The sequence below is a fragment of the Scardinius erythrophthalmus genome, assembly GCF_964197995.2.
Source record: "Scardinius erythrophthalmus genome assembly, chromosome: 10".
NCBI lineage: Eukaryota > Metazoa > Chordata > Actinopteri > Cypriniformes > Leuciscidae > Scardinius > Scardinius erythrophthalmus.
The window spans coordinates 30,856,733-30,881,925 of NC_138230.1; the positions used below are offsets into that span (position 1 = coordinate 30,856,733).

Below are 25,193 nucleotides of genomic sequence, written 5' to 3' on the forward strand. Positions count from 1 at the left end.
ACGAGCCGCAAAAACGAGGCGTTTTTACAAAAACGCCTCGTGCTCTTTTAGAGTACACACAGAAACAGTAATAATGTAAAGGATATGTCGCCGGATAGCGTAGCAGGCACGGATGGCTGAAGGCGGCGAAGACGGCCGGCTTCCTCAGGCGCTGTCCTAAGCTTGCTGGTCGCTGGTTTCAACGGTGCCGGCTCTCAAGATCCAGCGATGCGAAGAGCGTCGCTGAAGACAAGAAAATCGGAATTTTAGTCTATGAGCGCTGAATATATACACGCTGGCCACACCCATTCTGACGGTTAGAAGGGTGTGGAGGGCGCGAAGCGCCCTCATTGGTTGCCGCGTTCAGAGCGCTCACCGATAGGCTTAAGCAGTTGCCGCCGAGCAGCCAATGAGCCCGCTTATACAGCCTGCCTAGGTCTGTCGGCTGCTGCACTGCGTTGACAATGTATACAAAATTAAGGATATTTTTTTGGCTTCAGATCTCGAAGAAAGAAGACTTTCCCGATGCGTAAGCTAACCTTACGCAATACGAGAGACCTCTCGTAAGAGAACTGCATAATGCAAAAGAGGAAAACAAATGTTGCTGATGTAATATTCACAACTTTGCTCTCTAATCTGTTATCATTAAGTATTATATTCCAAAATATATTCACAGTGATTTAATACAGATTTGCAGTCTAATTTTATTTATCCTCAGACCAAGTTAATATGGTAATTTAGGTCAGATGACAAATGAGAACATTATGTATAAATACAAAGGTGTAAGGTCCAACATAAACAGTTTCAAATCAAGGCATAAGTTATGTCAGTGGAGTTGCTGCAAAAATGGACAGTAAAAGCAGGTGTGCAGTTCATCTCATCTAACATCCTGTTATGCAGCTTATGTCTAACCACAAGCACTTGACTGAGAGTATGAAGGCTACAACAAGAGGCCATACAATTGTCTTTTTACATGCAGTGTGGTTTTTCAAACCATCACAGGAAAATATGCATACATGAACACAATCTCACGGGCTCATGTTTTACTTTACAAAAAAAGCTATAGAATTACAAAAGAATATAGAATTGGTGCCACTAATTTTCATGTCCTTATTTTTAATAGCAGGATGCCATTAAGGTTGTATTTTGAGCCTATTTTCCTTTAGGACAAATAGAACTCGCATAACATTTTACATCATATGAACTACTCTGGAAAGTGGTCTAGATAGTGTGATGGTCTACAAAGAGGCATGATTTAACCCAATTTCAAGAGGACAGATTTTTATTAGGGATTTTTTTTTTTAAATAACAGAAATACATACAGGGAAATCTACATTTCCTAACTAATAAATATTCATGATTATTTAACAAGAACAGGTCATCTGATTGTATTAAGAAATATGTTTTATTTTCTAACTTTTATGTCAGTCATTTTTTACATACTCCAACATGTCCTTCTCCACTATAGCACCCTAAACAACAAAAAAGAAAGAAAGAAAATCCAAGGCCACGTGAGAATGATCCAAGGGTTACTATTTGCTGTTGCACATAATTCAAATAAAATTTGCTTTACCTTTATTCTTTTGATGGACTCGTGTCCTGTCCGTGACTGATGAGATCCCCAGAGAAACACTGGACAAAATGTTAAGATCATAAAATTTAGTTATTTAAAGTTAGTACAAATTTTGTTTGGTAAAAAGTTTGCAAAAGCATACAAGTAAAATATTTAGCTGTTCAAGGTTACGTGGTTTACTGGTCAAAAAAACACAAAATAAATCCTATGTACAAAAAGGAGTAGAAACTGAAGACACTAAAAAGACTTAATAAAGTTCCATCACAACCTTTCTTTCTTATTGATTAAAGTTTGGTCATTAAACATACATGTTTAACTGCTCAATGCCACAATTGATCAGTCTAATCATGTAATACATAAAAAAAAAAAAATAAAAAAAACATTTTTAAAGAATCTGCTGCACACAGCTATTTTCCATTCCACGACATTCATGACCACATCTGCCAAGCTCCAATAAAACTTACCAATAAAACAAATACGCAAACTCAAAGGAGTTTGGCAAAACTATTTTGATCAAATTTCAAAAACCACCAAATATTTTTTTTTTAAATTTCATATTCATTTATTATCACAAGCCTTGTTCATATTGTAGAATACATATAGAATTGTGTCTATTGATTTAAAAAAAGTGCATTTATGCAACATGAACCAGCAAAAATAGTCGTTTTCAGAAGACACACATGCAGTAAAAAGTTTAATTTAGTCTTCACAGATTTCTGTGTCTCTTACCATAACAGATGAACTCTCTTCTCTCAGTGTGTTCTGTTTGCCTGTTAAAGGGTTAATACATTTTTTGTGATAAACAAAAATAAACATTTTGTGTTTGCAGGTTTTTTTGTCTTGACTCTTATTACTTTACAGTTATTATTGCATATATTATATATTAGAGTACAGCATACCACATCATAGTTGTAGGTTGGAAAGGAAACATTACCATATGAAAGTTTGCGGTGGGCATCTTTTCTTGTGAGCCTAAAATACAATTAAAAAAAAAACTGTTTGGTTCAGTTGCTTCAATTACATTTATAAAATAAACTTTTTGAAGTTTATAGGGTAGAAGTTAAAATACTGACCCTCTGTTTTTTTTGTTCGCCGACATATCTGAGAATTTAATGGAAAAAAAAATATGAATATATTATAAAAAAACATGCCACAATGTCTCATATATCGGCTGAACAATTTTACCAAAGCCTGTGCCTTTTAATGCATGCAAAATTATCGTTTTAAAATATATATCCTAATAATTTTGGTTCGGCATTTGTTTATGCACATTTACACATATTTCCTCCAAAATATTTAACTACATGAATATTCTGAATGATTTCTTATAAGTAAAAGGCTACTAATATGGAAATTCTGAAGACTTACACAGGCTTATTTCAATAAGACTGTCATACTGTATTCATCAACATAAATGAATCAGCATTGTGAACATACAAGGTTATGTTGGATTGTTAGTCAGACAACTTTACTCATTAAAGTCCAATCAAACAAACCTGAAAAAGGCCCAGCCAGCAAAACAAAACTCATTTTTAGGCATTTGTTAATTTTGCAAATTCACAACTTAATCAGTGCAAGTCCCAACTATTTAGGACATATGTATTTAAACATCCTCTAAATCAGAAGCACCAAATTCTCACCTCGGTACAATCCTACAGACATAATGACTGTTAGAAGTATGGTAAGCAGCGCTGCCACGCAGCCGGTGTACAGAAGCCAGGAGTAGATTGGTTGGGTTCCTAAAAAATAGCAATGAGCAGAGTAATTAAACTAGATATAGATATGCCTAAAGGTTAATTAATAACTAGAAGCAAAATGCAGTGTGCAGTGTTCTGTATCTACAGTAAACAGTTATCATCATTTGTTTACATTCAGTTTTTCACTTTTACTCGATTTCATGGATTTTCGGAGTTCCAATACAACTTTCTTCTACAGTAATTACATTTAAAAAATGAACTTGAATAAAATCAATTTAGTCAGTTGACATTTTTAAACATAAAAAAAATGGCTGGACAATAATAAGTGTAGACCTGTTATTTTTCCTGATATGTTTCTCTGAGACTTTCATCATTTGGGCTATACGCACCGTATCGCTTCAGAGTTGTGGACATGTTCTTGCCATTATATTCAGCAATGCATTGGATTTCATCGGTTTCTGCCCACTCATCTGCAGAAATAGAGAGATGAGCACGCGTGAATTCTGTGGCTGAATCAGTGGAGTCTGTCCAGGCGGATTCGGTCCATCCAACATGCATTTCCTCTCCAATCCTCCAGAACACCTGCACTTGAGACGGGACAACTCTGGTCACCAGACACTGCAGCGGTACCGATGATGAGCCAGTTTCTGGTGGTGAGTAGAAGATGGATAGTTCTGGTTCCACAACAGAGCGATCTACAACACATATCATCACGTTAAAATGTTATCTGTTATAGTGACCGTGACCCATAGAAAAGCTGATGAATTTAACCCCAGATTTACCTGTTACGATCACTCTGCTTCCACTGCCGATAATAGCCATTGAGTTAAACTGGCTAATACAGTAGTACAAACCTGAATCATTCTTTGTTACATCTGTTAAAGTAAAAACGCAAGTTTTTTCATCATGTTGAAGTAAATCGGACTGAGAGCCAGACCTCGCCGGTGTGAGTTTACCAGTCCGTAGGTTCAGCTTTTGCCATGTTACAGCACTATAGCAGTAAGAAACACTACGCTCAAATGTACATCTTAATTGTACAGTGTCACCAACTGAGACGTGTGTGAGGTCCGGTGACTGAGCCAGGAGGAATGAGTAAGTAGCTGAAAACGAGAGAATACAAAAATCACTTTTTTACTATTTAAAATGAATGAGGTGAGATACTTAAAACAGAATGTTCTCAACTGAAATTTCAGGCAAAAATGTCAAATAACTTACTGTGTGAAGCGAACATGCAGAAACATGACAGTATCCAACAATGTGTCGAGGTGCTCATGTCTGCAGTTCCAAAGATCTGAAAGAATGTTAGATGTATACCACTTTTAGCCTAAATACGGCAATCTTACAATCAAACGCCACCCAGTTTGACGGAAAATGGCCTGCAAGGAGAAACAAAAGAAGAAAGAAAGAAGTCCTCAGTGGGTGGACCTTTATTGCTTAGCCTATACACCGAGATACACCGAGACTGTAGATGGAAAGACATGTTTACATTGTGCATTACAGTTTTCCCAGTGGTCTGCATCCCTCAAAGGTGCTAAATAATCAGTCAACTAGTTAGAAAACATGTTGCCAAGATAAAATAGCATTTTACTTCTTGCATTTACTTTGGTGTTTCAGGAAATAGGGCCATGGGACCATATCACTTTTCTTAGGCCTCCTGGAACAGAGCTTCTCAAACCTGTTGGGGTCCCCACCTTTGCACATTTGGGAAGTCTCCCTTATCAGACACACCCAAGTAAAGCTGATGAGTTGAATTAGCTGTGTTAGATGAGATAGACATACAAAATGTGTAGTGGTGGGGGGTCCTCAGGACAGGTTTGAGAAGTACTGTCCTAGAATGACTGCTTAATGCAGTTCTTGGTTAATAACTTGGAAATAAACTTAGTCAATGTGTCAGTCCACAGAGGCCTGCCACTATTCATTCCTGATGTTTTAGATGCCAATACATGAGGCCTAAAAGGAAGTTGCGCTGATGTGGTATTGCTAACATAGACACATAGACAAGAGCTCATGGATTTCTTGCATCTTGGTGTGGCTTAGTCTGTATTGCTCAAATCTACAGATTTTTATCCTGAAAGGTCAACAGAATGAGCAGGTGTTCTTTTTGTTGGTTGACTCTACTGTGTCTGACAGTCTGCTGTTATTCTGGATGCTGTTACTTGTTTTGATCTAACCTCACGGGTTTGAGATGAAAAGAGCAGTATGGCGAGAGAACAACGACCAATGCTGAACGCCCACGCCTTCTCTCGCAAACTGAGTCTAAAACATTTCCCCACACTGCACTTCAAATACCTATGTCATATGTGCAACGTCATGTTAAAATTCCATTCTATAAATATCAAATATATTTCTTTACATAGAAAAAAAAATCATTAAATTATAAAACAAATCATTTTATTATTATTGCTTGTGTCCTCCTGAGTATTAAGAGTTTTGTGATATGAAAAAAAAAACATTTGTCAGGGAGAAACTTTCTGAATGTTGATTTTTTCAATGATAAGCAAATCATTAAAATATACAGATTTTTACAAACCAGCTTGTTAAGTAATTTAAGTCTATAAATGAGTAAATATACATATAAAAAAATGGATCCATATATCACAGCATGTATTAATTCTGTGTCTACTTATAGTCAAAAATGCATGTTCATAACATCAGAATTTATAGGGATGGGGAGTACATGTATTAACCCTCTGGGCTTCTTCGTATTATAGTCACACTTAGCTTCCTCCCGCCTGAAAACGGGCGAAGCCTTAAAATCTTACTTTACTTTTTCCCAGGATAACCAATCAAATATATTTTTGTTCTATAATGTTTTCTGATTATTATTTAGAATTTTTGGAATTTTTTATGATATTTTGCATTAATTATATAATTTTTATGAGCTATTTTTTTTCCATTAGAATTAATATATTATTTTTTATTTTTTTTTTATTTTTCAATAAATGCGAGTGCAGGCCTAAAAAAAAAAAAAAATTCAATTGAGAAGAGCGCCCTCTAGTGGCTTCAAAATGTATTAATTTGTGTCATGTCCTATAACCGCCTATAGGCGGCCTATAGCTTTTTTTATTTATTTATTTGATTTATTCCCATTCGGAAAGAAAAAAAAATATTACTAAGCAACCACTGAATGGAACAACACAAATTATATCTCATTTTAAAGCTTAGGATCTCAGCTTTTTAATGCATATAATTACATTTATTAACTCCTAACGAGTGCTGAGTAATCCCTCTAAAACCGAGTGTACCGCCAGCAGGCGCCACCTAGCTGCGAAAATATTCTTTACCATATTTTAAAAAAATCTTGCCTTGATTAACACAAAGTTGATGTCATTTGAAAGCTTAGAGTCTGAACTTTACAGTGAATGTATCCACTTTGAAAAACTCTTAAGTATTGCTGAGTTATTTGCTGATAAATAGAATTTCTTTTTTTTTTCATAATCTATAAAATAATGTACTGCAATGTGTCAAAAACATCATACAGCTCATGAAACATTCTCAGATAATTGAAAATGGCACTTCATTTTTTACAGCATATTATTACAATTAAAATGAGCCCAAAATTAACATAATCTATTGCTTTTATGACAAGATATTCTTCATGAAGAAAAAATTGCCCATGAGGGGGTGTCAAAGACTGTACAAAAAGGCTATCTCTTTTCCAAATGCTGTAACTTTTGATTCCTTTATCCAAAAATTATTATTTTTTTATCCAGATGCAGCTAACATGTAGGGGGACTTCACTAAAAAATAATTTTCCTCCTACCTTATTTCCTTCCTGAGTTATTCCATGACAAATAAGAAAGATATGCAAAATCATAATAAAAATTATATATATATTGTCTTTTATCCGCTGTTTCTTGGCAGGACAATGTCCAAATGTAATGTAATTTATATTTTCAAAAAATTTAAAAAGAGTTCTTTCAAACGATACCTACCTTTTGACTCTCCTTGCTATAGTTTTGGAGTTATTATGATTATATCATTTTTATATAGTTTGGGGCAAAATTTGCTGTTTCAGTCTTACCAGTTCATTTCTCTCTCTGTGTGTGTGTTTGTGTGTGTAGGTGTGTGTGTGGGGGAGGAGGGTGTCTTATTTGCACTCTTGATGCTCTAGAGTGTCACCCCTTCATTGCTGTACACTTTTTTTCATTCATTTCCTATGTCGCCCGTTTTCGGGCGGGAGGAAGCTAAGTGTGACTCTTTTTTTTACGACCCTTTAACATATCAGAATCATCTCCTTGGTTTTTGTGTGTGTTCATATAGGTTGGCTAATAAAACAAAAGTCACCAAGTTTCACCCCCATCCGATGAAGCAAAAAAATTAAACAATTCGAAACGTTCAAGTTTAAAGTGATTATTTTTGCTCCATTTTATTTGGGTTAAATATTTTATATCAGTGTTGTTGTAATGCCATTGGGTCATTGTGAATGGACAGCCATATGTGAAAGTAAGCAGGTTCAGTTTCATGAGACCCTCGTGTAACATCCTGCTGTGTACAGCACCTCTTTACTTTGGTCTAACCACACGTGTTCAGATGACAGCAGAAAGGCTACAGCAGAAGGCCCACGCATTGTCTTGTTGGCATGCAGTGTGGTTTTTCAACCCCTCACAAAAGTATAGCATACTCACAAAATCTCAAACATAAAATCTCAGATATCTTTTTTTGATTAATAAGTGTTAACATTGTTAACAGCTTGTTTTAACAACTGTTTTTGTTGTTAAGAAAGAAAGAAAGAAAGAAAGAAAGAAAGAAAGAAAGAAAGAAAGAAAGAAAGAAAGAAAGAAAGAAAGAAAGAAAGAAAGAAAGAAAGAAAGAAAGAAAGAAAGAAAAAGTGAAATATGTTTAGGGGTTATTGTTGATTTTTTTTTTCAGCCTGTTTCTTGACACTGCTTCACACACATCGGATAGTGCAGGCATTATTTTGATTCAGATCAAAATAGTTTATATCATTTGTTTTACTCTCTCTTTAAGAGTGCAACATGAACTCTGCAAACCTTATGCTGGGTAGGCCTACACACCAAAAGATAATCGGGCTGATTTTGGGCCGATTTCCCCCCTTCCGACAATCCTAGCTATGTCCCGATTATCTTGATGGTTCAACAGATTGTCTTATCAGATTTTCCCTTGGTGTGAGGTGTGTTAAGAGTGTCCAAACCTGCTCGGGAGAACGTCGGAGCCGCCCCGATCGCGAATCGTAAATATTCAACATGTTTAATATTTACGATCAGAAATCCTGATGTGTGGGGGGGACCCCGAGGACAAACGCGCGCACGCTCTGGAGATTATCACGTGAAAGTAAACTATATCCAATCAGAAAGCGAGATGATGGAAGACACGTGCTGCGTTCCAGTCCACTTTTAGACACGCACTTGCGAACTTCCCTAAGCACTTCCCCTCGGGGGAATCCCTGCCGCCATTTTGAAGTGCGTTCCACTTCGTGAAGTGGACGAGGGAAGTTTATATGGACAGACCCTCGTTCCCTCGATTTTGACCGAGGGAGCGAGTCTGCTTCAAATGTACACTTCAGGCACCTATATGTTCCACAATGCAACACGATTGTGACGTCACCGCATATCTCGTCTAATCACCACCACACAAACAACTCTATGATATATTAATTATAATTTTTTTTTAATTTAAAACAACCCAAACACACCTATAAACATTTGGATGCTGCATTAAACAAATTCTTAAAGGGAAAAAAAATGTAAATAATAAATCAACTCCACAGCTGATTCCAAGTGATCAAGGGCTTAGGACGTTCCAGTTCAGCCCATTGCAGTTTCCGCCAGTAGTGGGCACTCGCAATGACGTACATCCGAGTGAACGAGACGAAGGGAAGTTAGCAAGTGAAGTGCATGACAATTGTGGACTGGAACGCAGCAACGGTCATTCTCTCTCACGCACACACACACACACATGCAGGAAGCTGAGTGTTACAAGGGTTCAGTGAGGTTCTATAGAGGGATTAAATAACTTTTTCTAAAGAGACAATAATTCCAATAAAGAATAAATAAAGACAATAAAGAATGAATATATTTCTGTATAAAAGGCTATATATAATGGTGGGTACAATGTTTTTTTTTTTTTTTTTTTTTGTGAATGTTCTGTGAAAATCATTCCAAACACTATCATCATAATCTCTTGCTGCATATCATCCGCCATGCTTATTCTGAAGTCTCGCGAGATTTTGCGAGATTTCCTGTGTTCACAGTCGAGAATCTGGTTGAAAATCTGTTTGTGTGTGGTGTGCTGTCTTTGTCACATCATGGCACACCACACACTATAGGAACAAAACGCTTAAATCTAGGATTTTTTGTTCTCATGTTTGTGGTCTATCACATTTTGAAAATCTTATAAGATGTAAAAAATCTTTTGGTGTGTACCCAGCATAAGCCAACTTAAACAAAGTTTAAATGTAGTCTTTCATCTAATTCTGGTTGCATTCTGTCGTTCTCATATTTTAACGCCAAAATGGCAGCTGAAATGTAATTTAACTAAACTTAATTTCAAACTGTTGTTGGCTAATTCGCAGCCTTTCAGAATAAACGCTTTCATGAATGAATTCACCAATAATTCCACTCTGTAAGAAATGTAAATATATTTGAATGTATTAAATAGGTTAAATAATTGAGAAATTGAAGAACGACACGCGTACCTTTTCCAAACTAAATTTCTGTTCACGTCCGCAATAATTATTTCTGAAGAAAGCTGCTGCCGGAGAAGTAGGAAATACAGGTAGGAAATCCAAAACTAACGAATTAATTATTGATTTTAGGAAACAGAGCCCCTCTTCCCCTCACTATCATTGATGGCCGACCTATTGAGATAGTACAAGAATACAAGTACCTTGGCACAATAATTGATAGTTAGCTATGTTTTGAATCACACACGACACTGTATACTATTTATTTAATTGTCAGAGCATTTAACGGGGAAAAAGTCAAATGCAAATTTATATTTGATATGATATTGCGCAGGTGCACGTGATGCAACGCTGTCAGAAATTTCAGGACTTCAGTCGACCAAGATTTTCTTTTGTTGATTACAGCCCTACTGTTTTGTCTGTCTGTCTTCTTGTTGGTTTCTTGTGAGTAGGCTAACATACATTCTTCTGTGCTTTTTAAATGCTGTATGCAGTCTTCCAGAACACAGCTGCCTGTGGATGACCGTTCTGTCTGTCTGGTAAGTTATATTCACTAATAACAGAAGTATACTATAAAGTGGGACCAGGGAACTTCTGCAAATAGAAATCTGAGATAAATAGGAAGATAACAAAATTATTTTAGTTGTCCCCTTTGAACCCCAACACGACTATTTCATAACAAGCTTTTGGTAATATGACCCAATGTGATACCAATTTATGTTCTTAGGATATTCCACAGGCAATCAGGGACCGCTGCAACAAGGTCACAGCAGGCAAATATACAAACGATCTGATGCATGGCCTATACACCACTGCATTCATGGCATCTCACAGTGTGACTGGGCTTGGGTCATCATGCAAGGGGGAGACACGACCATCACTCCCCAGTGAAGATGTTAAAAAGATTGTTGGTAAGTATTTTTTTCTTGACAGTCAGTAATGTACCATCCGTAAAGAGTGACAAATGCCTGCCGCACTGTGTAGTGTAGTGTTGTATCATTTCACAACATTAGAAAACATTGAGTGAGCCATACAGACTTAAGAAATTAAGGTAACCAGGTATTTTGCAAAGCAGGCGTGGGTATGTGTTGCCCTTACTGTTACTCTTTCACTCTCAATAGTTTGTCATTGTATCTGTAATATCTGTGTATGTATGTATATGTACCTGTTTGTACTTAATGTCAATGTATCTATCTGTAACGTGTCTGTTCTCCTTTTTCTTTTCTTCCCTTCTTTTCTCTCTTTAGGTGAAGTTAAATCTGTCTTCCCAGAAAAGTCGGATGCTGAAATTGAGGGATTCATTCGCCAGAAGTTGTCAAATGCGGCCAAGATCATAAAAAGACAATCATGCTAAATCTATGGAAAAAAATCAAATAAAATGAGAAAAATATTTTTTAGTTTACTGTCTTTTTATTTGCCTGAGCTAAATATTTAAATTCATGTACATTTGACAGTTGTAGGTATGGTACAAATACCATGGTACATACCATGGTACACGTCCCATTGTACTATTAAAAATACCATGGTTTATGTACCATGGTGCATATCATATGTGTACCATGGTACCATCAATATACCATGGTACATGTACCATGGTACTGTCAAAAATACCGGGGTACTAGTACCATGGTATTTGTACCATGGTACAAATACCATGGTAAAATTTCTTATGGGAAGGCATGCCATGTGCGACTCCCCGGCACGATGCGCACAATGAATCTGAGTCTGAACTATAAGTGTTTAGGCTAAAGAAAGACACGAATAAAAAGACGTTCTCACTAGTCCTACCTCTGATAATGAATGTCACAATTACAACTCCAAAGAATTTTGGAAGAATGTCTTTTATCACACTTGCCAACCGCGCTCTGTTCGATTATCCAGAACTTCAGAGTGAACATCACCAGACACTGAAATAATGTAGCCTAAATAAACAGGTTTTATTCGAGCACATTTATTACAGCCATTAATAGACTACACAACAAACCACGTTCGCGTTGATAAGCGCAAGGAACCATTTGCGCGCAAAAGCCAGTTTTGAGGTCGGCGCTAAGCCTCAAATCTTCTTTGCTAACTAATCTTACTACCCGCTCCCCTGTCGTGCTCGATCCTGACCTACCTATTAGCCTATATCAGTGAAAGCCTGAGACGACAGTCTTGGTGATTATTGAACATATTGCTTTAATAAATTGTTCTGCGAATGTTGTTTGAATAGGATAGCTATAGGCCTAGTCGGGACAGAATTTCAGAGAGCAGTAAAAGTAATCACTTGGTTCTCAAGTGAATAATGAGATCTACATTTAGGCTGCTTAAATCCACACTGAATGCACAGATGGGACAGGTGCGATGACAGGACAACTCTCACCGTTCCGTTCCCTTGACGGACGAATATTGCTGCGTTGTATTGGGCAGATTTGTTAAACATTCGCTATCACGGATTTGGTGAGTTTTAGTGTTGCTCCGAGATAACACGCGGCTTTATGGGCCTATATATTTTAGTTTAGATTACTGCGAACGCTAAACTGAGGTTTCAACCCCTTGGATGTCCCTTTATAAGTAGAAGAGAAACGGAGACCAATAAATGTCGAACAGCAAACTTGCTGTCTTGAAAAAGTCAGGTAAGTGCAGATTTTTATTTTTATTTTTAGCCTTTATATTGGCTAAATATGCCTTTAGCTACAACTTTAATTAGGCCTACATTAAACTGACTTTAAAAAATGAGTTGAATCTTGTATATAACAAAAAAAAAAAAGTTGAACATTTCTTAACTTTTTTTAAGTTAAATCAAAATGTAAAACATGTTGTCACAACTTAATGATCATACTTGTTTTGTGTAGGCTACATTTATAGGCCAAGTAAGATTCTAATTCTATTCTAGGCCATACATGTTGACTCAGATTTTGCATCAATCACATTGGACATTTTTGTACAGCCAATTCATAATGCATGCATGTTGTTGTTAGGCTATTTAGTAGTTTGACAGCATAGCTCATTGCACAATGCCCGGCCTAGGCAATTATCCACAGCATTAATAACAAAGCCTTTGTAAACTAGCTTGTCACGGAGACCTTACTGTTTTGGCTAATACGTGACATATTCCTGTTCAGAATGTTCCAAAATGGTGAAACTGTGACAGCCATGCGTCTACATTGAAAAAGAAGAACAGGTGACTCAACCCCCATGACTGACTGAAAATCCCTCCCTCAAAACCCTTGCCTTTGATAAAATAGCATTTGATTTTTACTAAGGAACTGTAAGTTTATAGTGTGTAGAGTACAAAATACAACTATGGGATTAAGATTAATCTGACTCCAAACTGTTAGCCAAAAACAGTGTACTTTTGTTAAGTGTACTTTTCCACAAAGCTTGATATAATTCTTTAAAGTGAATAATCTGACATTGAAATATGCAGTTTAAAGTCTATGAAGGAACCAGTCTGTCTGCAGCAAGCTGTCTTATAAAGGTCTTCACTGTAAAAAGTGAACAGTTGGATCAACTTAAAAAAATGACTTCAATTGGTAACACCTAAAGAAATTAAGTTTTCTCAACTTAAATTATCACGTAAAACGTAATTTAATTCTTTAGGTGTTACCAATTGAAGTAATTTTATTAAGTTGATCCAACTGTTCACTTTTTACAGTGTTTATTGGCATCTCTGGTACATCTTTGAAAACTTTCCATTGCACAAATAGTTCTTTATAGTGAAAAGGGTTCTTTAGATGATTCAAATATTCCTCACTGAAAAAAAAAGGTTATTTTAACAACAGTTCACTGAAAGGTTCTTTGAGGAACCCAAAATGGTTCTTCTTTGGAATTATTGCAAAAATCCATTTGCAGTTGTTCCATTTCCTCTCCAATCTTTATTTTTAGGAGTGAGTGGAAAATAATTCTTTCATTTTTAAAACGTTGCTCACAATAAGAAAGCATCAAAATGTTTCTTCTATGACATTCATGCGCAAACCCCTTTTTGTAACCTTGATTGTTTAATGTTTTATGTTGTTCCGTGTCTTACGGCCAGATGGCGCTGTTGTTTAGTGTAGCGGTGTAATGTCGTTGACCTGTCTTCCCCTTGGGCAAAACGGCGTTTACTTATCAACACAACAGTACAGCGTGTGCGCACAATAGATAGGGAGAGACGAGCGAGCTACTTTTGAACAAAGATAGAGAATTCTGTCAGTAAACGGACTATGCTTCAGATTTTCGATTACTTCGAGTAGTAACGTTAGTTTGGGGGTTGTTCTTAATTCAGAAACGGTAATATACACGGACTGAGGACTATCATATCAACACTGGAGCGCAGCATAACAGATCACAGAGAAGCACATTTTGATGTGAGTACAACCGTTGAATTGTTGCAGAGCCTTATGAAGTGAAGTAAATGCGTCGTTCAGTGTATTTGACGATAGTATGGAAAGGACACGGGCAAATCCCAAAACTGTGGGCGATAATTGATAGTATGTTTCTGCTGAGCCTGCATCCAAATAAATGCAAATACAGATTTGAGTTGTAGCCTATGGTGAAAACTTTTGCGTGAAACGAACATTGACTGTTGCGATGGGTTGAATGAGGTTTGTTTAGTTTAGTAACAGTGTAGAAACTTTGCACCAAAAAAAAAGAGAGAGAGCGAGAGAGACCGAGAAAGAAACACGTGCTTTTCACCCTGCATGTCTGTATGGTGGTCAGCAGGACGTGTTTTTCAGTCTTGCCTGTGTAATTTGGTTGATCTGTTGTAACGTTGAACATTTATATGATTGCAAAGTCTAGTTTAAAGGCACATCAAATAGCACATCAACAGCACATCATGCTTGTTTTTAGAAGGCATCACTTAAAAGTTTAGTTTACGTTTCTACTTTAGAACCCTTTATCAGTTGCTTGTGATCTAATCTACTTCTGAAAATCAAGCCGGTGTTTTCGTGCACATCTGTTATCTGGAGTCTGGACCTGCAGTGAAGTGCAGTAATACACACTTGTATAGAAATTCAGTTCAGTATGCAGTTTATACTGGTACAGGCCGTCAGTGTTGAATTACCAGTCATTGAAAGACAGCTCTGATCCAGAATTTTACAAAATGAAGAGTTCAGATGCAAAAGCCTCTTAAGTGCCATCTGAAATTTTCTTCTAGAATGTTCATTTTTATCAAGCTCATATTTAAGTTCAGTAATTTCACTTAAATGGCAATGAAAATTACCTATTAATTGCCATTTAAGTGAATGCCATTTGCCATTTAACTGAACTTAAATATACAAGCTTGATAAAAATGAACATTCTAGAAGAAAATTTCAGATGGCACTTAGAGGCTTTTGCATCTGAACTCTTCAAATATAAAAAACATTAAAATACATATTATATAATTCTATAGCCTAATTATTGTTATTAGTATTTTTATTGTTGTCGTTGTAATTATGTAATTAACTACACCTGTGGTGATGTTAAAGGGATGGTTCACCCAAAAATGAAAAATCTGTCTTGATTTACTCACCCACACGTTGTTTTAAACCTTTGTGAATTTCATTCTTCTGCTGAAAGAATGTTGTTAACAAACAGTTGATGACATTGACTTCCATTGTGTTTGTTTTTCCCATTAAAACTTTTATTTTTGGGTGAACTATCCCTTTAAGACACTGACTTCATCCATCCACTACCTTGGGATCAGTTGGTTATAAGTCATTGTAAAAATGGTTCAGAAAAAGTGGTGTTTTGTCCGAGGTAGCTCCAGCTGTGTATTTTTCCATAGTGCAATGAAATTAATCTGAGCGTTGCCAGATCTGTCTGTCCTCACAACATTATCCAGAGACTCAAATCACCTGTACTGTGCAGATTGTAATGGGATTTGTCCTTTTTTTTTTTTCAGGAGTTTTCATTCCTCTCTCAAAACAAACCTTACATCACAGCCTGCATGGCGTAGTATCACCGGCTGTTTTTTTTTTATTTGCTGGATTCAACAAACACACTTAAAATAATATGTGGCATTCTCACACTATTCCTTCACAGCATTTTACTATAGTGCATCAGCACACTGGCTGACACGCACCTCATAACTCCACTGTAATCACATCAGCTGTAGTCATGGCAACTGCACATGGGAATGAAAGCTTTCACTAGGAGAGCAATTTTCTTCTCCTTCACTGACTCACCGCTTTTCCTCCATGGACCAAGATGTGTTACCTGCTTGCACGCAAATGCCGCCACCGTTTTTCCTTAATACTTAATGTTCTTCCAGAGGCAGATTTTTTTTTAATGCTTCCCCTTCACGCAAGGCTTATGCTGTCCACAGTTTGTGATTAAAGGAGAACTCCGGTCAATTTTAACATTGAGCTAATTTTTTTTTTCAATTTGGAGTGCTGTCAGTACAGAGAACAACGACAAAAATCGGTGTTGCCTACACTGTGTTATCCTCTTTTTAAAATTTGCACCCTGTTGACTTCAATGGGCAATATTTAAACCTGCTTTTAGCCTCTTAACATCCTTGATGTGTCATTACAAGTGCACAGGTCATGTGAGTGATTCCTTCAGAGTGAACACGAGTAAGAAATGCTCATTTTCACTCAATCTCCTGTTAATCTTGAGTACCTATAGAGTAGTATTGCATCCTTCATATCTCCAAAAAGTCTTTAGTTTTATTATATTTATAAAGAAAGATAGGCTGTACCGAGTCTTTCCGGAAAAAAACGAGCGGCTGGAGGCGGGCCTTGTGGGCGGAGCTAAAGCTGTGCTAACGCACCGAGCTAGTAACAACACACAGAGACAATAGAAGCAGTTTTACTCACCGAACCTTAATCATTGTGACTGGTCGATCCTTAAGCATTAGACGATCTGCAAATCCGTCGATCTGGGCTTTGTTTATAAAACAATCATTGTCAAAATGCAGGGAACAAACAGTCTACACAACTCCATTTATGCTCAGGAAAAACAAACTCCATCCACTGGTGCCTTAACGCCGGGTTCTTTGGGAATCTGTGCAGGGTTGTCTTGCCCTGGCAACCAAAAACACACTTCTTTGGTGACATTGGCTTCCCAAAAGCCGGGCAGGGCGCTATGATGGTGAACTGCTTTCGCTCTTTTGCTCTGGTCTACGAGTGCACGCGCGCCCGCGATCTTACCGGAGAAGTGCCCTTAGGACCCATATAAGGAAATTCCGCTACATCTGACGTCAGACATACCCATACTCGAAAAAAACTTTCCGAAACTTGTGACAAACCGGAAGGACAATTTTTGGCACAGAAATACTCCTTCAAACGTACAATTTAATTTTTGAAACTTTGTCCATGTTTAGCATGGGAATCCAACTCTTTAACAGTGTAAAAAACTCAGTATGCATGAAATAGCATTTCACCCCCCCTTTAACATTATATAATATAAATAACATATTATAACATTACCTTTTTTACTCTAATACAGTAAAACTACTGTATTAGAGTAATGAATAATCAGTGATAATAATTGTGAATAAACTGTCCTAAAATGTCAGAGTGCAAACAGTAATCTAAAAAATAGGTTTCCCTTTTTTTTTTATGTAAAATGTATTTTCTTTTTGATTTCATGAGATCCCTCCTAGACATTGGGTTGATCAGTCTTTCCCAAATTGGGGTTTGAGAGTTGATTAAAAGCTAATAATAAATTCATTATTAAAAAAAAAAATTGTTTACCTGCATGAGTGCAAGTATGACCATTAAACATGTGAATACATGGTCATATTATTGAAATATTAGCTTCAAATAAAAAACAATACCGTTATCATCTCCATGTAAACAACAAAAACGCAAATTTGTGAAAACTGGGACGTCATGCGTATTACTTGTTCAGTCTGAAGGTGCGTATAGTGTGTCTTTACAAAGTGACATTGCCAACTATGGGCAGGGTAGCATAATTAGGGTTGGGTACCGAAACCTGGTGCCATCTATATGACTGGTATACCGGACCGAATCAGAACACAGATTTCGGTGCCACTTAAATGCCTGAGCTGTCGAGGTGGCGGCAAGGGATTGACTTTGAGTCAATCAATTGAATGTGAGTCATTAAACCGTTCATTCAAAGAACACGTTCTAAAACGTACATTTATTCAAAGATAGATATAATGAAACGAGGTGAAACTGATTCTTCACTTCATTGAGACCGATGGCATTGATTTAATGCATTGACCAGCGCTGACACCAGGAAATACCCTTAAATGTTAAAATGATGATGATAAGACAAAGATTTCACATTCCTTGGACGTGGCACCCTTTTTTTTTTTTTTTTTTTTAAATGAATATAGGCATATGACTTGACCTGAAGATCAGACACAGGTAACCGCATGCGCTAAGTCGATCTCTCTCTCTCTCATTAGGCTTGTTAAGTGCAAATCCACGGAGCCATGATAAACACAATCTTGTTATCATTATAGTGTAAAACAGGAACAAGGTACAGTTTTAAAAGTATCGATTTGGCACTGGTATTGTAAAAAACAAAAAAAAACAAAAACGATACCCAACCCTAAGCATAATACAGCGTTTTTTTAATTTTCCGCAGATCTGTGTGGATGGGGATAATTACGGGAACTTTTACCCCTTTAAAGGGATAGTTCACCCAAAAATGAAAATTCTGTCATAGTATTTTTTTTTCCAACTATGGAAGTCAATGGGGTCCATCAGTCGTTTGGTTACCGACTTTCTTCAAAATAGCTTCTTTTGTGTTCAGCAGAAGAAAGAAAGTCATACAGGTTTGGAACAACTTGAGGGAGAGTAAATGATGACAGAATTTTCATTTTTGGGTGAACTATTCCTTTAAGCTTCATGCATTTGTGTGAAACGGAGAGATATTTTTGTCTTCACCCCATTAGTTATGACCCGCCCTCCCTTCAGTTCTCTTTTTCTATATTGCCTTTCTGTCTTCTGCCTACATGCGACTGAGATTTGGTGGAAAAGGGAACCTTTTTTTTGCCCCATGCATGGGCAGCTTCAGAAGTCTGCTTCCTCATGTTTTGACACTAGCTCTTTGCTCATCTTCAAAAGTTCAGATTCTCCCTAAACTGTCAGACCTGCTTTGATCATCATGTTTTTTAAAAAGGTTTTTGCCCTTACATTTCCAGTGAAAAATGCCCCTGATTGGATCTCATTTTAAATATTGCCAGGATTCCTAATTTAATAAGTCTAACTAATTAACTAATGTTAACAATTGAGACCTTATTGTAAACATATATATGAAAAAGGCTGTTTGTTTCTTGGGGCAGAATTAAATGTAGGCTAATTACAGAAAAATATCACATTAGATTGGCAATTATGTTGATTTATAAATATCAGTTGGCTAGATTTCAAAACTGTGTCTTTAAGGGACCTATATGGGAAATAAGTTTACAAAATGTGAAACAAAGTGATGGGTGAAAGGCGGTACAGTCTACATCTCCTTTTTTTAAATAACACATACGGATATGAAAAGTGGCAAATGATCTTACGGTAAACAATAAGAGGAACTCTCTCAGTTAAATGAACTGTTATCTTGAGAGTCTTTGTCTCAGTAGTTTTCAGTCTGACTCAAATAGTGCATAGGGGCCACTGCAGTTTCACTGGTACATGTGTGCGTTTCTGCACCTGAAGCTTGTAATTTAGAATCTGTATAGTATGACAAACATGTCTCTGAGTGTTTATGGCTAGGTATGAATGAATGAGGCATTTATATAGCGCTTTTCGTGTTACTGTACACCCAAAGCGCTTTACAATCATGTCAGGGTCTCTCCTCAACCACCACCAGTGTGCAGCATCCACTTGCATGATGGCAGCCACAGTACAACGGTGCCGGTGCGCTCACAACACACCAGCTATAGGTGGAGAGGAGAGAGAGTGATAGAGCCAATTCAATGGATGGGGATTATTAGTACGCCATGATTGGCAAGGGCCATTGGTGGGAATGTGGCCAGGACACCGGGGTTACACCCCTACTCTTTAGTTCCATGAGATTTTTTAATGACCACAGAGAGTCAGGACCTCGGACCTCATCCGAAGGTAGGTATGGAAAATGCTGGCAGGTTGTGATGTAATGTTTGTTGTGTTTATATCAGACTTGCGTGACTTCCTACACTAGAGGTGTCACCTTTCAGACAGTCCTGACACGAACATTTTGACGCAGAGGTTGTGTATTATTTATCAAGTAGCTGCAGGGCATTTTTTCTCATTGGCAGCTGACTTAAATTCTCTAATGAATATGCGTTTTATATTAAGATGACTACCTTATGATTACATCCCATGTTTTCTAAGACTTGTTCCTATTGCAATTCTTAGAAAATATGAGGCCCAGTATAGTGGGCAACAGAATAGATGTCAGCATAAATGATTGGCAAATTTAGGGGTTAAAATTAGGAAGTAAAGAACTTGTGGGACCATAATAGCTGAAATTTAAAAATGTACTGCTTGTAAGGACATTCCTACAATGTTGTTACCAGAAAAAAAAAACATGCCACACAACTGTCCCTAATTTGACTGTGGTTTGGATATTTTTGTAGTGTACCAGTTTGATCCTGCTCTTGGCTCAACAAACAATCTGTCTTAAAGTGTCATGAAACCCCCTGTTTTAGCGCTGGTCATTTAAAAAAAAAAAAAAAAAAAAAAAAAAAAAGTGTGAGTAGGGCCGGACGTCGATATGGAAAAAAAAAATGATCATGATAATGTTCATATCAGTCGATAATTATCATGATTATATTAACTGATATTAGGTCAATTAATTAGATATTAACTGAGTATTAGCAAATCTAGCCTACATTTGTTTCAAGTTTAAAGGCAGATTTTTTCTCCTGATTGAAAGTTGTTGAAAAAATTGACAACCTCATTATGATGTAAAGTTTTACAGGGTAAAATTGTCTTTCATAGTATTTGAATTATGTTAACCACAACATACAGTTTTGTTTATTTGGTAGGCCTATTTGTTATGAAAAACAGAAGACGACAGCGCTGTGACGTCAAAGTCATTAGTAAACAATACAAGATGGCTATGGATGAACACCAGTTGTTTCAAACGGCTTCGGCCGCTACAATGAACGAGTTCGACTTGGCTTTTTCTAAAAGAGGAACAGAAGACGGCGCTCGAATCGTTTCTTTGCATGAAGGGCGTTTTTGCTGTTTCGTTGACCGGATACGGCAAGAGTCTAATCTACCAGTTAGCTCCGCTGGTAGCTAAGCGTATGGGGCTTTTTATGTTTGGTCGTAGTGTTATTGCGTGCAATGAGATTTTCAAATGCATGCTTGGTGCTGCCCCTCGAGCTGACCGATTTTCATTAGACGATGCCAGACCATTAATCTTTCAGATTTAGGTCTGGATTTCCAGGCTACTACCTCAGTAGAGATAGTGATTACTTGTTAAAGATATCAAAAGCACAATAGTTCATCAGTTAGTTTGTTCTGCACTTTGACATTGTGTACATTGGTCATGGTGACCTGATGTGATGAACTTTAAAAGAAGATATTTTGAAGAATGTCATAAACTAAACAGTTGATGGGTCCCATTGACTTCCATAGCATTTTTTTTCATACTATGGAAGTCAATGGGGTCCATTAATAACAATGTTCGTTGACCACCTTTTTTCCAATGACGAGACGATACCAACGTCATTTAACAATAACTGTGACTGTCAACATGCAATATTGTTGACTAAAATGATGAGACTAAAATTTAGTTAATAAATAAATAACTTGACCAAAATCTCTGTTTTTGTCGAATAAAAATAGGAGACAAAATATTACAGGCTGTTTTGATCGAGCATCTAAGAGCTTTCATGCTTGCGGTTGCCAGACGTAGTTACTTTAAATCCCTCAAGCAGAGCTTTTCTGTTAAAAGGATACATTTTCTGCCCGGTGCTTTACTTAAGGGAGTTCAGCAATCTCCATTTGAGATACTCTTCTTAAATGAAAGTGTAATTTAGTCAGTCTGTGTTCTGTTCATGAGCCGCTTGTGCTGTTTGGTGCACTAAATCTGTGATCAAACCTTCCCAGTGATGAACTGTATTAAATCCAAACATGGATTTGGACATGGACCTCGACTATTGTTTTTTGATTTTAGTTTAGGACTAGGCTCAAGCCTTGAAAAAACGGATTAGTTGACTAAAACTTGACTAAACAAAAAACAAAACAAATTTTTTTCTAAAAATGATAAAAAACTAAAAAGGTTAGGACTAAGACTAAATTGCAAAATAGCTGACAAAATTAACTACTTTCTACCGCCTATCACATCAAAGCTAAGAATACTTTCTACCTGGTAGTGACAGACTTTGTGCGAGTTCTTATGAAGCTGGTTAGTGTTGTCATGACGGAATTTCCTCTGGCTCTAAAATAATGAATCGCATGTGATTAACGGCTCAGATGATTGATCCCCAAAACCTGGGCAAAATTAAGCACCAATGAGTAAAGATGGTAGAATTTCAAATCCTGTGCCTGCCAAACAACTGCCATTGAGATGAATGGAATGCTAGCAGATAGCACTCTCTGGCTATTATAAACTTCTAGAGCCCTTACTGTAATTTCACACTCATCAGTTGATTGTGAAACACTCATCTGACCTGTTCTCACACACTAATCACTATCTGTTTTGATCTACCACTATGCTTAATCAGATGTGACTGGCTCTGTTGTAATATTTAGCGTTTGTTGTCACATGATAGAAGTCAAGATTATGACTCAGTTGAAATTCCATTGCTTTGTCAGACATCTGAGTTACATATGTGACCCTGGATCACAAAACCAGTCACATGGGTATATTTGTGGCAATAGCCAACAATACATTGTATGGGTCAAAATTATCGATTTTTCTTTTGTGCCCAAAATCATTAGGATATTAAGTAAAGATCATGTTCCATGAAGATATTTTGTAAAAAACATTTGTTTTTGTGAGTGAATGCAGCACAATCGTGAACATAAATTGACAACTTTAAAGGTGATTTTCTCAGTTCGATTTTTTTTTGCACCCTCAGATTCCAGATTTTCAAATAGTTGTATATCGGCCTAATATTGTCCTATCCTAACAAACCATACATCAATGGAAAGCTTAGCCTATTTATTCAGCATTTTCAAAATTGACCCATGTGACTGGTTTTGTGGTCTAGGGTCACATATGTGGTGGATCAACACTGGAGTATCCAACACTTCTTTTTAGTCTTAAATTCCATCCAAGTTGAAAAGTATTGCGTTGAAGATCTAGTCTGGTTTACAGCATTAGGGTTTCAATTTACTATTAACTTAAAGAAGATAGATTTTGGCTTGGATTGTATGTCTTATAGAAGAAGATTTTACTAAATGTAATTTTTAATTTGTGGGTGTTGGAGTTTTCCCCTCGTTTTCACCTTGCTTTTTAATCACTTATGAATGCCCGTGTGCATTTTACTTCCGCTTTTCGAATTAGCGGCAATTTGGGAGCGGTAATTGGTTGAATGGGTGTGTGCGACTGCTGTTTTGGAGAGATATTCATGCCCTGACAATTCATACTGGCTGTCGAGTGTGGTTAAACATTTCTTTGAAGATATACTGTATTTGGTCACTGCATCAGTGCATGCGTTTCACCTCTCACTGTTCAGCACTGAATGAATGACAGGATCCCCACTGTAACAACATGCTAGGTAAATAAGATGATGACATCTAGTGGAGAAGACTAGTAATAAGATAAATATCAAACGCAAAACGCAAGTAACTTTGTGGCCGGACCTCGGGCGCTGTTGCTATTATACCGGCGGGATAAATGACTTTTGCGCCTGACGCAAATCTAAAAAGGGTTGGTCTGAAGTAGCTACATTACTCATAGGTGTGGTTTGGGCGCAACGTGCAATAAACCAATCAGAGCGTCATCTCACATTCCCTTTAAAAGCAGGCGTGCTTGTTCCATGGCGGTTTGCTATTATAATGGCGGATTTGCCAGGCGCACGCCAGGAGCAGTTCACAGCCGAGGAGGCCAACGTTCTCGTCAGGGCCAATAATTTGGGTACCCAATAATTTGGGTAATTTAATGAATATAATTTATTTAATTAATTAATTTAATTACCCAATAATTTGGGTAATTTTTTTCACATCTTCATGGACACCACAATGATTTCCCTTGTGTGGTAATATTTTTCCTTGTAATTATGTATGGTTGGCAAAAATGGGAATTGCTGCGTCTGTGTAGATGAGAGAAGCAAAGTGTATGTGCGTTGAGCACACGCTACATTATGGCCAAGCATGCGCCCTTAAAATACCATCTGAATAATGCGCCACTGACTTTAGACTAGGTTTTTCCTGGTCTGTGGTGGAATTGTTTTCTGAAACTGCAAAATGGCACCAGGGAACGTTTGCGCCAGAGCACGCCTCCTCTTTTCGCTGAACCACCCCCCGGGAGCACAAGTTCATTCCCTAATTTACCGACGTGCCATTGGGTTTAAATCCAAAATATTGCCAAATAGACGCTTTTACATTTCTCTCTGTAACAAAATCTTCTGCCATCATCTTGTCAGTCAGCTTGCCTCACTCTCGTCATGTGATAAATGAAGTCTGACTCCTGCTGCTGATCTGAGCTGCGACTCTCGTTCGGCTCACACTGAATTGATCAGACCGTGTTCTTTGTTTTATTTATTGTAGTGTCTGTTCTGTTCTGGGGGCGGTGGGGCGGTGGGCAAGTTATGTAATCGGTGTCTGAACACCGGTAACACAGACTATCACAGCAAGCGCAGTGCTAAAAATACATTTGAATTGCATTGAAAATTTTTATATTCCAGTGTCACCTTAACAGTGGGAAGAAAATGATAATTTGCTTTGGCTCCAATACAGTGACAATAAACAATATCAAAATCAAAATACGTACATTTAGTTAAATTTTACGTTTTAGGAAGGGGGTCTCCTGTAAGGCTATCTTTATGTTAGGGTGTCCTTTACAACCAACATTTTTTTTAAATCCTGTGTTATAAGGCTGTCACTGTTTTCTTATGATCCGGTGCCGTGACATGAATCATGCTGGAAGTGACTAACTGAAATTAATGGTAATACATCATTGGTCTTTTTAAGGAACTAATTCTTGGGCAATTCTCATATGGTTGTTCCGGTTAATGCAACTGGCCGGACATAAAAGGATGAAAATACAAATCTCTATTATCTCACAAACTATATTATTAACAAAGTATATATAATTTATTAACAAAGTTCAGGAGGAGCCCTCCCCTCGGACTGCGAGTTATTCATACACTTTTTAGTGTAACATTTTGTAATATTTGCGCTGTTTTATCTGTTCTCATCCAATTTCTTTGAGGAGACACTGCCTTCCTTGCCTACTCGGAGGAAATGCCCATGATCTGGTTATACGAAAGTGCGAACTCGTGAAA

General features: G+C 37.1%; 2 protein-coding genes across 3 annotated transcripts in view; one reads left to right on the forward strand and one right to left on the reverse strand.

Moving 5' to 3' along the window:
- Window positions 1-665: 665 nt before the first annotated feature.
- LOC308697295 (uncharacterized protein) lies at window positions 666-8,526 on the reverse strand. The gene is made up of 10 exons (XM_081376478.1): window positions 8,405-8,526; window positions 4,465-4,625; window positions 4,032-4,349; window positions 3,639-3,944; window positions 3,193-3,291; window positions 2,626-2,653; window positions 2,487-2,524; window positions 2,282-2,322; window positions 1,553-1,611; window positions 666-1,451 (listed from the first exon to the last, which is right to left on the reverse strand). Exons 2-9 carry the CDS (start codon window positions 4,520-4,522, stop codon window positions 1,555-1,557), a joined length of 945 nt encoding a protein of 314 aa, XP_081232604.1. The 5' UTR covers window positions 4,523-4,625; window positions 8,405-8,526; the 3' UTR covers window positions 666-1,451; window positions 1,553-1,554.
- Window positions 8,527-13,912: 5,386 nt separating this feature from the next.
- The window catches only part of sema4ab (sema domain, immunoglobulin domain (Ig), transmembrane domain (TM) and short cytoplasmic domain, (semaphorin) 4Ab), a 37,779-nt gene continuing 26,498 nt past the window's right edge, over window positions 13,913-25,193 (forward strand). For both annotated transcript variants that reach the window (XM_081376344.1, XM_081376345.1), the window contains exon 1: window positions 13,913-14,223. The gene's annotated coding sequence lies outside the window, so the exon portion shown is untranslated. The remainder of the gene's footprint in view (window positions 14,224-25,193) is intronic.

Bases quoted from the DNA above. Each gene is read 5' to 3' on its own strand.
- LOC308697295 (XM_081376478.1), bottom strand. From the start codon at position 4,522: ATGAGCACCTCGACACATTGTTGGATACTGTCATGTTTCTGCATGTTC. The intron at 4,350-4,464 runs GTAAGTTATTTG...TCTCGTTTTCAG, and splicing joins CTGCATGTTCGCTTCACACA to CTACTTACTCATTCCTCCTG. The intron at 2,525-2,625 runs GTCAGTATTTTA...ATTGTATTTTAG, and splicing joins GCGAACAAAAAAAACAGAGG to GCTCACAAGAAAAGATGCCC.